The following is a 15,259-nucleotide window of genomic DNA, read 5'->3' as shown; positions in this document are numbered from 1 at the left end:
TGGACTTACATGATGAAGCTACAAAGCAGGAAGAGAAAAACAACTAAATGGAAGCTTGACACTTGGCAAGAAAACACAAAATTTTTCAAATATTGCACAGCCTTACGTTCTTTATTCTAACCCCAGTTTAACACAGACCATAATTCATTCCATAAAGCCATATTTCAGGACAACATTCCAAGTCAACGGTTTCAGATGATCTATCTGAAATATAATGGTTTGCTTTTGTACCTTCAATAAAAATTTGAAATAAAAAGAAAACTAAGGTTTCACAGCAAGAGCTTTAGAGCCTTAGCAGAGTTTTTAAAAGCACATCTGGATTAATACCGGAGGTTTTTCACTGTTTTCTAGAGTAAAGTGTCAAAGGCTTTCCTCAGATACTCTTTCTAGACTGAAATAACTTTATCCATTTTCAATTTTTTAAAAAAAATCAGCATAAGTGTTAGATTGAAGATTCTGTTGCAAGATATCAATAAAATTCTGTTTATTCAGTATATTCAGTATGGGGGTCCACAAAGAACTATATCAGCTTTAGGGTACAGTAGGGGTTCTTGCAGTGTCCATACCAAAGGCATGGGGAAGAGAGGTGGTATGGGGGAACATCTCCTTTGGTGCTGACACCAGAAATCCCAAGGGTCAACTTTCCCCCTTCTCTCCCAATGCTTTAATTAGTATGGAAAATAATTGGAAAAACATGTCTTCTGCTGTCAGTTTATTTATTAATTTTAAGCAATTTATATAGCTGCCCATTTCATAAACAATAACAGGATAGTGTACAAGGCTAAAAATAATTAGTAAATACTATAATAAATACTAGCTACTCTCTTCGGCTTTACTGTGGGGCTGCTGGCTGCAGCTCTTCCCAGCAACCCCATGGTGCTGATGTGAAGCTGTGGGCTGCCAACCACTTCTGCAGCATTCCTATAGCAAAGCAGTACATAGTGAAACTGCCCATGGTTTCACTACAGGGCTTCTGCAGTAGAACTGCCATCTGGCGCTTTGCAGTGGGGAGAACGTTCTATAAGGTAAAAGTAAAGGTTTCCCTGTCTAGTCATGTCCGACTCTATGGGGTGATGCTCATCTCCATTTCTTAGCCGAGGAAGCCAATATTGCCTGAAGACATTTTCCATGGTCATGTGGCCAGCATAGCTATACACCCAAGGGGCATGGAATGCTGTTGCCTTCCCACCAAAATGGTACATGTTGATCTACTTGCATTTACATGCTTTCAAACTTCTAGGTGGGCAGGAGATGGGAGAAGGAACGGGAACTCATCCCATTATGTGGCACCGAATCTTGAACCCGGGCTGACAGCTGATAATCTCAGCGTCTTTAACACCTGAGCCATCACACCCCGGAACATTCCATACTTGTGGCAAAATTCTACAGCAAAGTCACCGAGGTGAACAGCAGTACCAAGCTGTGGAGAATACTGTAAACCATAAGACTTTTTTTAACCACAATTAGAAGTCAAGGAGTGAGGAAAACAAGGGGAGGCTGCCTTTGTAGTAGCCAAAGCCAGACTAAAGATGAGTTCTTGGTTTCATGTCCTTCACCTGAATGGGGCTTCCTCATGCCTGGGTATGCAGGATGTGTGGCTGAGTTCATAATACAAAGTACCTGAGGTAAATAAGCTCACTGTTTCTCTTCTCTGCTCTTGTTAAGGTGTTTCATAGACAGCTAGGGACAGCTAGACAAGGGAAGAGAAAAATCTTTTAGCATGTCTTTGGTTGACCAAGACTCTCCTTTGTTCACCTGCTTTTAATGTGTCAGAGGCAACAAGTGATTCTTTTCATGGTTCCATTAAAAGTCCTGTTCAACCATTTTGCTTTATTCTCCTTTGTTTTCTCATATCAATATCCAAAACATGGCCAGAACCTGCAAAAGAATGTAGGGTAGAAGTTAGAATGGCTACACTCCTGCTCACACAAAACATATAGAACACATACAAACTGCCCACACAGAGGTGATTCAAATGTTATCCTCTTTTCTTCATAGTAATAATAGCCTTTTTTCTAAATTTACATTTCTTAAGAAATTTATACACACTATCAAAGAGCAAGTTTTGCTCAAGTTTTATTATCCAGATAAAATACTCTTTTTTCAAAATGTATCTTAGAAAGTTGTGAAATGATCCCATCATTTCAATGAGAGAAAAGATCAAGACATTTTGTCAGTTATTTTTTTTATTTTTTTGCCCATCTTGAATCTCAATTTTCATGATTAAATGCTCTGTATATCATATATCAGTATTTTATTTTTTCATAGTTATTCCTATATTGACAATACATAATATCTCTGATAATTGCAAACACATTAATAAATTGACAAAAATAAAGATCAATTATAATTTCAAATGGTTTCTGTATTTGTGTGGGTCTCATCTATCTATCTATCTATCTATCTATCTATCTATCTATCTATCTATCTATCTCTATCTCTCTATCTATCCCCCCCTCTCTCTCATCTCTTTCTTGCATTTGTAATCAACTCAACTCGCCCCTAAATTTTTGCTAAAATGAATAGGGTAATAGGAATGATTTGATGTTTATAATTATCAACTTTAATCTGAGCTACAGAGTGATCAGCAAAGAAAAAAACAAAATCTACTACATTTATGCAAGTTTGTCATCAAGGTCTATATAAAAATAGAGTCTTCAGGTGACAAAAATCAAAATTCCCATCGTTTATTTGACAAAGCACGGTTGCAGAGATGGTTTTCGCTATGACCAACAAGATTTCATTGAAAGGTATGTCTTATTTGTTATTCTTTTCCATGTTTTTTTCTGAATAAGAGTAATTTTGTAAAAAAAAAAGTAATAACACAATTTTGACTAATAAAAATTAAGCATTTCACAATCTGTTATGTAAGGGAAATATATACTTAAGAATTAAAAAAAACCAAGAACTTGTGGAAATCCTATTAAATGAATGGGAATTCCACAAGACCACATTATGTCCTTAAGGGATAGATTATATCCGTGGTTTAGCATTATTCTATACTAAAGAGAGTATCAAATGTTTTCAGTGCTTTCAATTTATTTAAAAATAAAACTGTTACAGTGCTGCTTTTCTGGACCATTCCAACCAAAATAAAGCACACCCTATGAATGGCCAATCAGACATAAATTTAATTGAAAGCTAATGGAGCACCCACATGGAATACTGTATATAAGACAATACTCTTTGTTAAGTATTTCTAAGAATAAAGACCTGCTTAAGATGATAAAATGCTTTTCCCATGCTACCTAAATATTAAAGACTTGTGTATGTTGGTATTATATATTCTAGTATATTCAATGTAATTTACTCCATGCGTGTGTCTATAGAATATTGCAATTTGCAGTGAGGTTGATAGACTCAAGTTACAGTGACAATGGGTGCACTATTGGAAGGTTAGAGAAAAATTGTCAAGGAGAAAATCTATCTATGATACCAACTCCATGGCATAAATATTATCAACCAATCTGTATAGAGTTTAATTATGTTTGACAGTAGTTCCTTTCCATTCTTGGCATTTTAAAAAAGAACTTTAGAGGTTCAACTACAGTAGTACCCATAAAGATACTAAATCATTGCTGCAGTTTGGACATAACTAAACTATGGACACACTAGTCCTACAAACGGTTTTCCAAAGCAAGGTCCAGGACCAGTTTCACATAATAGACACAATGGAAAAAAATTAGAGTGCTACAATACCAGTCTAAAGTACTGAATTCAAAGCAGAGAAAACTACCATGTATTTGATCAGAATGTTTGTTCATGTAAGCAATGTTTTCTACTCTAACTGGGTATGGGGCTGTATAGTGTACCACTGGAATCTTTCGGATTTCTTATATATGATTTATTTAATGGAAACTGTCTGCATCCTGGGATTTCCTGTATGCTCAGGATTTGCTGCACCACTAGGCTGTAATTTTTCCCAAGAAATCAAACTTAGCTTCTGCCAACATAAAATTTATTCATTTGGTACATGCTCTTATCACACTCATTTGCTTTTGTAAAAAACAGGGCATAGAATATTGTCTAATCAATATACTGATTTATCAGTAATTAATTTTAAAGGTTTTGTATAAGACATAATCTCAAGAGATCTTTGGCTCTCTTAAGATATAAAGCACCAACTTCCTTAAAAGTTGTTCACGCCAAAGACTTTAAATAGCACAGCTGCTGAAAAATTGCAGGCAGCACCCCAAGACAATCTAAAATCTAGATAGTGACCTACTTAACCTTCCCTCAAATTTAATTTTAAAACCATATGTTTGTCAAGAAGGAAGTCACTCTTGGAAACAGCTATAAAGGAAAGGGGCTTAACTACATTTCCACACTTTTACACTTATTGTCACTATGATTATTGTTATTACATAGTTTATATCCTACCTCAGCTAAGGCGAAAAGGTTGAATTCCTCAAATATGGTTATTTAAGAAGTCAAGCATTAAAGTCACAGAATACCAAATACGAGTTTTCTCTTTTCTTGATTTACTTCATTTTATGGGGATCTGCCTTTTTCTTTTTGTCTTCAAGGCCTGTTTCTAGCCACCGTGCTGCTGGCTAATATGTTCCTTTCAAGGAAGTGTGTAACATCGTCACCCATTTGCCCTAATGGGTCCGACAAGTGCCAGGTTTCTCTTGGGGACCTTTTTGACCGGGCCGTTAAACTATCCCATTATATCCACTCTCTCTCTGCTGAAATATTCAATGAATTTGTAAGTAATTTTGGTATAAGGAAAAAACTTACCATGTGTTCCTGAACAACAACTCCAGGATCCCTTGCTATTGTCAGTTGTAATAATTTCTGGACATGCCAGGAATTGTAGATCAGTAATGTCTAAAACTACCTTAGGTTGCCCACCAGTACTTTATGAAGGTAATTATGATTTTTAACCATAGTTTTCTTATTTCTTCAGTTCCGTTTCACAATGGGTAAAATGTAAAGTATTTGCTCAGTGTTTACTATCTATTTAGAAATGTAATTTCATAAGGCAGCCTTTATTATTGCTAGGTTGCATCATGTAAATGTTATTGCTTACTGAAATTAAAAGGTTCTTAAACTACAGATAGTTCTTGACTTACAACAGTTTGTTTAATGACCGTCTGAAGTTACAACGGCACTGAAAAAACTTATAACTGTTCTTCACACTTACGATTGCAGGAGCCCCATGGTCATGTGATCAAAATTCAGACGCTTGGCAACTGACTCATATTTATGGCCGTTGCAGTGTCCTGGGATCATGTGATCCTCTTTTGCATCCTTTTGACAAGCAAAATCAATGGGGAAGGCAGATCTGCTTAAGAACAGTGTTACTAACTGATTCTCTTAACAACTGTGGCAAGAAAAGTCCGGGGTGGCACAGTGGTTGGAATGAAGTACTGCAGGCTAACTCACTGCTTACTTCAGGAGTTCGATTCTGACCGGCTCAAGGTTGATTCAGTCATCCATCCATCCTACCGAGGTCGGTAAAATGAGGACCCAGATTGTTGGGGTCAATATGCTGACTCTGTAAACCACTTAGAGAGGGCTGTAAAGCACTGTGAAGCAGTATGTAAGTCTACATGCTATTATTATTGCTAAAATGGAGCAAAATTCACTTAACAACTGTTTTGCTTAGCAACAGAAATGTTGGGCTCCATTGTGGTGGTAAGTGGAGGACTACCTGTATTTGTGAAAAGGTTATCAAAGCTACACAAGCTTTTAAGTGGATTTCTAGACTGGAAACCAACAAGATATTATATTTCATATACAGAGTTTTCAGAATCTGCTCCAATACACTTTTCATCAGTGAAAAAAGCCTACTTCTATTCCTTTTAAAGTTGGATGTCCTATTATTTGTTAAGGAGCAAGAGTAGGAAATGGGATGGGGCAGATAGTTACGTCTCATTAATAGATCCATTGTAGTGAAAGCTTCATCTACCCTGGGGAACTGAACCTCAATAAAGGATGTGGAAGAAGGAAAACATTGTCTTCTGAACACAGATGTCATTTAAAGTAACAAAATGAAAACGTGCAAGACTAAGTAACAAACATCCAAGTGAAAGGTTTGCTGAGAGAAAAATAACTAAATGCATGCAAGAAAGCTATTCTGGAGTATGGCAGAAAATATACTCTCTGAGGAACTGTCGAATAAGGGCCACTTTATACCATAAACAGCTTTTATTAATATCTGGGCCACCTTATACCATAAAGAAGCTTTTATTGTTATGAAAAAAACCACGGTGCTTAAAATTGATTTCCTTTCACAGTCTACAAAGAGGCAGATCACCTTTGACTAAGTCATGCAATAAAGTTGGGAGACAAAATTAATGCCCTCCATAACTCTAGGATACATTTTACAAAGCAACCAATGAAAACAAGAATCAGTCTATTCTTTTTCAAAAATCCTGGTTATCTACTTGACTAAATGTCATCTTTGTTTACTGTCAGGATGAACGTTATGCTCAGGGCCGGGGTTTTATTGCAAAGGCCATTAACAGCTGCCATACTTCTTCCCTAACCACTCCTGAAGATAAAGAACAAGCTCAGCAGATACATGTAAGTTGTCTTGGTTTGTTGACAGATGTGTGCAAGTTCACCAGAAATCTGATGAAATCCTTTCAAAGCATACAGTTACCATAGATAGGGTTATAAAGGACAGCTTTACCATTGCTCCACCTCTGTAAGTGGTAGAAATAAGCAAAGCACAAAACAAGGAAGCATGCTCTGACCTATATGAACAAAAACGAAAGACAATACATTCACATTACAAAACAAGATTGTCTTTCACAAGGCTGGAAAAATCCAGGGAGGGTTGATGAAAGAATCGCCTTTCTCTATCCTACGAAGAGATGGGAAGATGGTAAATTTATGTGAAGAGATGCATAAACAATAGACTATAGATTAAATAGTCTATTTATTCCCTAGCGGGGAAATAAAAATAGATCTGGCCAAAATGAAAAGATAATTCTAAAAGGTCAGGGGCTAGAACTATATATTGCAATGGTCTCTTGATCACAGAGGTTTCCTCAGTGTTCCTGTTTTGGAAATAAAACATACCTTACCAAATAATCATATTAAAAAATGTTTCTACTCTGTGCACTTGAAGAGGAAATCTTTGGAATGCTAAGGTGTCGCTTGAGAGCCCATTCCTCCCTTTGATTCTGTTTCAAATGCCATTCATCCACTGAATAATCTCCCTTTTCAGAAACCAAAACATGTGCCACAAATATTTGAGATATGTATGTGTCTGGCATTTATCTATGTTTGCATGGGCTACTTGGGATGTTTGAGCCTTTCAATGTAGTAGCACAATAGCAATTCTCCCAAGAGAAGCAGGAGGAAATTTATGCCACAGAATAGATGCATTTTGCTATGTAAGGAAAGTGAAAAGTGATTGTGTCAACACTGGAGAGGTCTCAAGGACAGCACAATGGCTAGGAGGATCCTAGGAAAGCCAAGAGCTCTTTGATCTTTCAGCTCACCTCAAGCAGTGGCAAAGTTTCAAAAGAAAATAAATCTTCCCAGAAGCAAAACACTTGAAATCAGCTTTATGTCTGGGCATGTTTGCAGGATTTGATGTAGACACAATAAATGCTTTGGGATGAGATATTAAGTGGCCTACCACAGATCACATCTTCCATTATATCTTCAAATATTTTCTAGATCCCTTATTTCTAAAAATGTATCATTAATGCTCAGGCTAATCTTTGGATTAAATGGCATTTATGCAACAAAAATGAATGGAGTGATTTCTACTGGCAGCACAGATAATTTACTGATAGTGTGATATTTAGGGCACTCTCTTGTCTAGTTACATTTAACAAAAAAAGGCCTTGCAATTGCATTATAGTCTGTAGTTTAATTATATCTGATAAATGGACAGGTACAAAATTGCAGTAAGGACATTTTAAGATAAGTTTGATAAAAAAATGTTCCATATCTCCTGGGTAGATTTTGCACACTAACTATTCAATTTTGTTGCCAATGAACAGCATGAGGACCTATTAAATCTAGTTTTGAGTGTACTCCGTTCCTGGAATGATCCTCTATTACATCTGGTCTCTGAAGTTGAAAGAATCAATGAAGCTCCTGATACCATTCTCTGGAAGGCCATGGAGATTGAGGAGCAAAATAAACGACTTCTTGAGGGGATGGAGAGAATTGTTGGACGGGTGAGTCAAAAAATCCTCTGAAGTTCTTCCAGCTTCATAACACCATTCGGAATGTATAAAATGAGGCAGATTTTTTTGTTTGTTTGGATTAAAATGCTTCAAAGAAAGAAAGTAAGAAGTTAAAAGTGTCAGCAAAACCTTTCAGATCTGGAGATCTGTTTGGCATCTATAAGAAGTAGCGAAACATCTTGTTCTTTACTAATAAAAAAGTTATGAAGTGCCAAACAACAAAGCATAAGCTGATCTTGTAATTTTTCTTAATACTAAACTTTTTTAGTATTCGGACATGGCCCACCCTAGACTGAGAATCAGCAAACAGGTTAGAACTTTTATCTTGCCTCCTATCTTGTATTTTATAAAATTAACATTATTCCCCTGCACATGAAAGTGCTGAAAAAACAATAACTTTCATTGATACATTTTTTTTTCTTTTTAACACTTCTTTGCAGAGAGGAATGTAATCTTCCCCTTGCCCTCTACAAGCTAAGACTAAAAAAAAGATGAGTTTACAAAAAAAACAACCTCAAAATCAGCTGCACATTACATACTTAATATGTCATATAGTTAGCTTGAAAGCAGTCAATATTTTTAACATATGTAGGTATGTGTCTTAGAAAAGTAACAGAATGAGCAAGTCTGAGCCATGAATGAAGGCAATAAAATAAAAGTTGCTACATATCTAGTAAATACTTTGTACAATAAAAGTACTAAGCTAACATTCTTTCTTTCCACACTTGTTTGAACTCAAGAATGTTTCCAAATTCTCCTTATTAATTATCTTAATTTCTAATGTGTCATAGGGACGTGGTGACTCAGTGGGTTAGGACGCTGAGCTTGTCGATCAGAAGGTCGGCAGTTTGGCGGGTCGAATCCCGAGTGCCGCGTAACAGAGTGAGCGCTTGTTACTCGTCCCAGCTTCGGCCAACCTAGCAGTTCGAAAGCATGTAAAAATGCAAGCAGAAAAATAGGGACCACTACGGTGGGAAGGTAACAGCGTTCCGTGCTCCTTTGGCATCTAGTCATGCCAGCCACATGACCACGGAGACGTCTTCGGACAAGCGGTGGCTCTTCGGCTTTGAAACGGAGATGAGCACTGGCCCCTAGAGTCGGAAACGACTAGCACGCGTGTACGGGGGAACCTTTACCTTTACCTTTAATGTGTTATATTCAAAATCTATTGTGAAAATGAAGGACAGTAATTGAAAGTAAAACATATCAAAGTAGGCATTTCTAAGCAATTTTAAAAACAAGATGCATGCCATCATTTCCTTTTCATGTTTGCATTTTCTTTCAGCAGTTGAAAGTTACTTTTTAAAGAAAGACACCTATGCAGCATTTTCTATGTAAAATTTAAATACACCTAAAGAAGCAGCTATCCATTATTTTCACAACCATATTGTATGCAAGGTGTTGTATTTGATGTTTTCCCTGACCTACCAGGAGCAGGCTAATATGACTGCCTTCCATCCTCAAATTAGCGCAAGTCATGCTTACAACACTTATCTGAAAATGCCTGCATGTTCAAGCATTTCAGATTATCTTTACCGGCCAATGTTTCACTAGCACTAGATTACTAATACTTAGACGGGATCCTGACAAGCCCTGCTGTGTTTTGGGGTTAGTTACACAACATCAGGTAGAATGCTTCTCTTTTGCCATATTAAAATATTCAGCCTATAATCCCCCTAATCCTAGAATTAAAGTGTTCGTCCTTTAGACTGGTGGTAAGATTTTTAGGTTACCTCTATTGAACTGCCAAATGATCAAAGTTGGATATAATATCTACAGCAAACTTTCCCAATCTAATGCTCAACACTGTCTGAACATTGTATATGTTGGTACAAGATGTTGTGAATTGAATTAGAATAGAATAAAATTTTTATTGTCACTTTAAATGAACACTAATCAGCATACATTAAAATGAAACTTCATTGCATTCAGCTCTCCAAAAAAAAACCCATTATGCGCACGCGCATACACACACACATGACACAGGGAAACATCACTGTCTAATTTGAATGTATACGTATATGGGGGGGGGGGAAAACCCTTGAGAATTTACAAGATGGATGGCATAAGGAACAAAGCTGTTACAGAATCTAGTAATTCTGCTATAAATACTTTGAAACCTCCTCCCAGAGGGGAGCAATAGAAGCAGTCCGTGAAGTGGGTGTGTGGAGTCTCTAACAATGCTTCGAGCTCTAAGCACATAGCGCTTATAAGCAGTATCCTGCATGTTCAAGCATTTCAGATTATCATTACTGGCCAATGTTTCACTAGCACACATGAATACTTTATTTGGCCAAGACTGACAAGGAATTTTTCTCTCATACAAAAGTACTCAGTGTACATGCAAAGCAACAGAATAATAACAATAACAATAATAATGCTGATAAAAGGGGGAGTAAAGAAGATAATAAAAAGGATAGATAATAGTACCACACGACATGGGTTAATAGATATTAGGCAACACTGAGAGATTTAAGTATTTAGCAGAGTGAACGTTTTACTTATAGTGTATTTCACCAAAAGAAACACTTTTGTAATACAAGTTCATGAAAAGATATATATACAAGATAATTAGAATGCACTTTGCACATTAGAGCTGCAAAGTAAACAAGTAAGACTTATATGTTTGCCTACTTTCACCAATCAAAGGCTTTTATTATATAAAGGTAAGGTAGTCGTTTCTGACTCTAGGGGCCGGTGCTCATCTCCGTTTCAAAGCCGAAGAGCCAGCGTTTGTCCGAGGACGTCTCCATGGTCATGTGGCTGGCATGACTAGACGCCAAAGGCACACGGAACGCTGTTACCTTCCCACCGTAGTGGTCCCTATTTTCCTACTTGCATTTTTACGTGTTTTCGAACTGCTAGGTTGGCAGAAGCTGGGATGAGTAACAGGCACTCAATCTGCTACACGGCACTCGGAATTCAACCCGCCAAACTGCCGACCTTCTGATCGACAAGCTCAGCGTCCTAACCCACTGAGCCACCACGTCCCTCTTTTATTATAGTATGAAGCAAATACAATATTCCTCCAGGAATTTACCTTACCCTGCTTGAATTACTGGGCATTTTAAGATCTAAGCAAAGATCTACTCAGATTCCAAATTACTATCTGATAATTCTTCAGTCATGTTACACCTCTCTAAGGCAGGGGTGCAAAAGGTATGGCCGACAAGCATTTTTGATACAATCAAAGCTGATTGAACCAGACATTTTGACTCCCTTTTTTAATATATATACATTGGAAGATGATGAGAGACAGTTTGGTGCAGTGGTACAGTGGTTTAAGGCACCAAACTGGGAGACCATCAGTTCTACTCCTACCTTAGGCACAAAGCCAGACTGAACTTGGGCCAGTCTTTTTCTCTCCGCCCTGGTAGGAGGCAATGGTAAAGCACTTCAAAAAATCTTGCTAAAAAAACAGAAGGAACTTGTTGAAGCAGTCACCAGGAGTACACACATTGATAATGAAACTATCTATATCTATATCTACTGCATATCTATATATCTATCCATATCTGTATCAGTAATCCTTCTTTATCCATTCATTCAGCAACCATTCAAAATTACAACAGCTTTGAAAAAGGAGACATTCCCCACTCAGCAGTAGCCACCCCTGGCTGCATTTGTGCCACACCCTGTGAACCATTTATGCACCCTCTATACCTGGCAGCAGGCACACCCAATCCTACCACACTTTCACTGTGTGTTGCACTTCGCCTGCCTGCCTGCCTGGGAGCCACCGGGGGCTCATTTAACAACCCACAATCCTTGATCAGGGATGACAATGGGGATTGCCAGGATTGCCATTGCTAAGTGGTGCAGTCATGTGACATTATGCTTTATATGACCACATCACTTAGCAATGGAAATTCTAGTCCCAATTATTGTCATTAACTGAGGACTATGTGTATGTAATCTACAGATAGTATCTGTTGAAAGATGGGGATATTTTAGGAGCAAAATAATTATCTTAAACCTAGAGCATGTTTAAAGCACACATTTTATCTAAAAGAAGGGAGCATGTTTTATCTCTTAAGAATCCCTCTAGTTCCCTGGCCTCACCAATTTTGGGAGTGTAGCTTAATAAATGGGTTTGTATGGAAGTTCTGAGAGTCTCTGCTCTAAAAATTGACCTAAATATATTTAGCAATTGTGAAACCATCAATGTTTATTTTGACTTTGCATTTTCCTTAGGTTCACCCAGGTGACTTAGGCAATGAAGTCTATTCTAGATGGACTGGTCTCCCTTCCCTCCAACTGGCTGATGAAGATTCTCGCCTCTTTGCCTTCTACAATCTGTTACACTGTTTGCGTCGGGACTCCCACAAAATTGACAACTATCTGAAACTCCTGAAGTGTCGCCTCATTCATGACAGCAACTGTTGAACAGCTGCGCTCTCACTTTATTAAAACGATAGCACCACATCTTTTTAAAATACTCTGCTTTTAGCCTCACTGCTTTTAGAAAATCTCAGCTTGCAAAAAAAAAAGATTTAGAGGCCCATTATGCTCCCTTCTTTCTGGTTAAACTGTTAGATAAAAAACCTTTTTTTTCCTGTTCAGGTCACTTTCATTCAGATTGCAGCAATATTCAAATCAAGCAATAAAACACTGAAAATGCATGGAGGTTAAAATGTATTTTTTAAAAGTTGGGATTGGTGTAAAACAAGGGGGCCCAGAGCTACATGCAACTTTCAAATGCTTTCAATACAGTTCTTTGAACCCCTCCAAAATTGCCACTAAAATTATAGTTTCGAATATGATAAAAAGGGAGAAAGATTAAATACATTAATTTAATTTACAGGTAGTCCTCAGCTTATAACCACAATTGGGACTGGAATGTCTATCGCTAAGCAATGTGGCTGTTAAATGAGTCATGCCAATTTTACAAACTTTTTTGCCATCGTCATTAAGTGAATCATATAGTTAAATGAATCTGGTTTCTCTCATTGAATGTGCTTGTCGGACGTTTCCTGGGAAGGTCACAAATGGTGATCACATGATCCCAGAATGCTGCAACCATTGTAAATATACGCAGGTTGCCAAGTGCCCGGTCAGTCACATGAGCAAAGGGACATTGTGATGGTCATAAGCCCAAGGACTGGTCATAAGTCACTTTTTTTAGCGCCATTGCAAACTTTGAACAGTTGTTAAACAAATGATTGTAAGTCGAAAACTCTGTAGAATTGCAAATTAAAACTGAATTTAGTTCTTGTCCAGATCCCACCTATTCTTTGAGATTCATCTCACAATATAGTAGTATAAAAAGGCCAGGTATAGCTCTCAGCCATAGACCATTCCCCCGAAATTAGTGCATGTCCGATTTAAATCTTTTGAAATGCTGACTCCTTTAGTTAATACAGAATTACAGAGTTGTAAGGGACCTTGGAGGTCTTCTAGTCCAACCCATATGACTTATATGTCATTTCATTGTTAAAACATTTCTCCTCTAAAGATGTTGCTAAATCTGAGGGGTCCAGAGCATGAAGTTCTCTTGAAAGCTCCCACATATATTCCTGGTAATCTCTCCTCCAGTTTCTCTCCCCCTCACAAGACAGATCTGCCAAACCAGATTGCCCTGGCCATTTTCTGAAAGCCCTGTGTTCTCTAGTTAGTACAGATAGTCCTTGACTTATGACCACAACTTATGAGCCCCAAACTTCTGTTGTTACCTGAGAAATTTGCTAGGTGAGTTCTGCCCCATTTTATGACCTTTTTTGCCACAGTTCTTAAGTGGAACCCTGCAGCTGTTTAAGTCAGTAACACGACTGTTCAGTGAATCTGGCTTCCCCATTGGCTTTGCTTGTCAGAAGGTTGCAACTGTCATAAATATGAGTTAGTTGCCAAGCGTCTGAATTTTGACCATGCAACCATGGGGATGCTGCAACGGTCGTAAGTGTGAAAAAAGTCATGTCATTTTTTTCAGTGCTGTTGTAACTTTGAATGGTCACTAAATGAACTGTTGTAAGTTGAGGACTACCTGTAGTTAGTAGCTGATCCAAGGAACTGAAATTTAAGAGCTTTGTCTAACCTGGAATGTATAAGATTAAAGTTATACCATACCCTACTTTCAAGTGAGACATTTATATATAGCAATTTAGGGAAGCAGAACTCTTGTCTGTTTCCTCTTGGGTTTTCTATGGTTTGAAGTTGCAAGCTTGCCTTTTTTGTATGGGAGGGATAGTCTGCATCTCTTCCCTATTTCAATTATTGTTATTCACATCACTGTAAGAAGAAACATTCTTTTTTTATTGGCAAAAACTGTACTCGTTCCTAAAATAACAGACCAAAATATATAAGACATTCTATAGGAATCCATGGTCTTGATTCCACTCTCAATATCAGTGTCCAGTGTACAGGTACTCCTTGACCTATGGCCCAAATTGAGCCCCAAATTTATGTTGCTGAGACAGTTAAGTAAAACCTTGCCCCATTTTGCACCTTCCTTGCCACTGTTGTTAAGTGAATCATCACAGTTAAGTTAGTAGCCCAGTTATTAAGTGACTCTGGCCTCCCACATTGACTTTGCTTGTCAGAAGGTCTCAAAGGGGGATCACGTGACCCTGGGACATTTTCAACTGTCATAAATACGAGCCAGTTGCCAAGCATCTGAACTTTGATCATGTGGCCATGGGGATGCTGCAACAGTTGTAACGGTGAAAAACGGCCATAAGTCCCTTTTTTCCCCAGTGCCGTTGTAAACTTCAAACAATCACTGAATGAACTGTTGTAAGACGAGGACCACCTGTACCTAAATCAAACACGGACAGATTTTGAGATCTAGGAACAGTTATTATTGATGTTCATAATTTTACGGACCAATTGCACTCAAGCTATCCTATCAGAGATATTGGGGAAAGACAAGAAATGGGCAAAAGATGTATTGCACAGTCCCAGGCTTTTCTCAATAAGACATTTAATACAATAAGACCACACTATCCTTATTCGATCTGTGCTGGTTTTACTCCCATGAGGCAATCAAAGTAATCTTCATTATGTGTGCCAGAAAGAGCATCAACTCTAAAATTTCTTATGATATTAAGCTCTAAAGAACTTTTTTCCCAATATTTTGATTTCCAAATTCTGTAAAAAAAAAACCTGAT

At 37.6% G+C, this 15,259-nt stretch overlaps 1 protein-coding gene across 1 annotated transcript; it reads left to right on the top strand.

Annotated features, from left to right (window-relative positions):
* Positions 1-4,558: 4,558 nt before the first annotated feature.
* On the top strand, positions 4,559-12,667 carry PRL (prolactin; the record flags this gene model as incomplete). The annotated part of the gene is made up of 4 exons (XM_083360604.1): positions 4,559-4,708; positions 6,424-6,531; positions 7,968-8,147; positions 12,351-12,667. 4 exons carry the CDS (start codon positions 4,559-4,561, stop codon positions 12,540-12,542), a joined length of 630 nt encoding a protein of 209 aa, XP_083216730.1. The 3' UTR covers positions 12,543-12,667.
* Positions 12,668-15,259: the final 2,592 nt, after the last annotated feature.

This window comes from Vipera ursinii (assembly GCF_947247035.1).
Source record: "Vipera ursinii genome assembly, chromosome: 3".
NCBI lineage: Eukaryota > Metazoa > Chordata > Lepidosauria > Squamata > Viperidae > Vipera > Vipera ursinii.
Note: the sequence above shows the minus strand (reverse complement) of the source record. Positions and strands in the feature narration are given on the sequence as shown.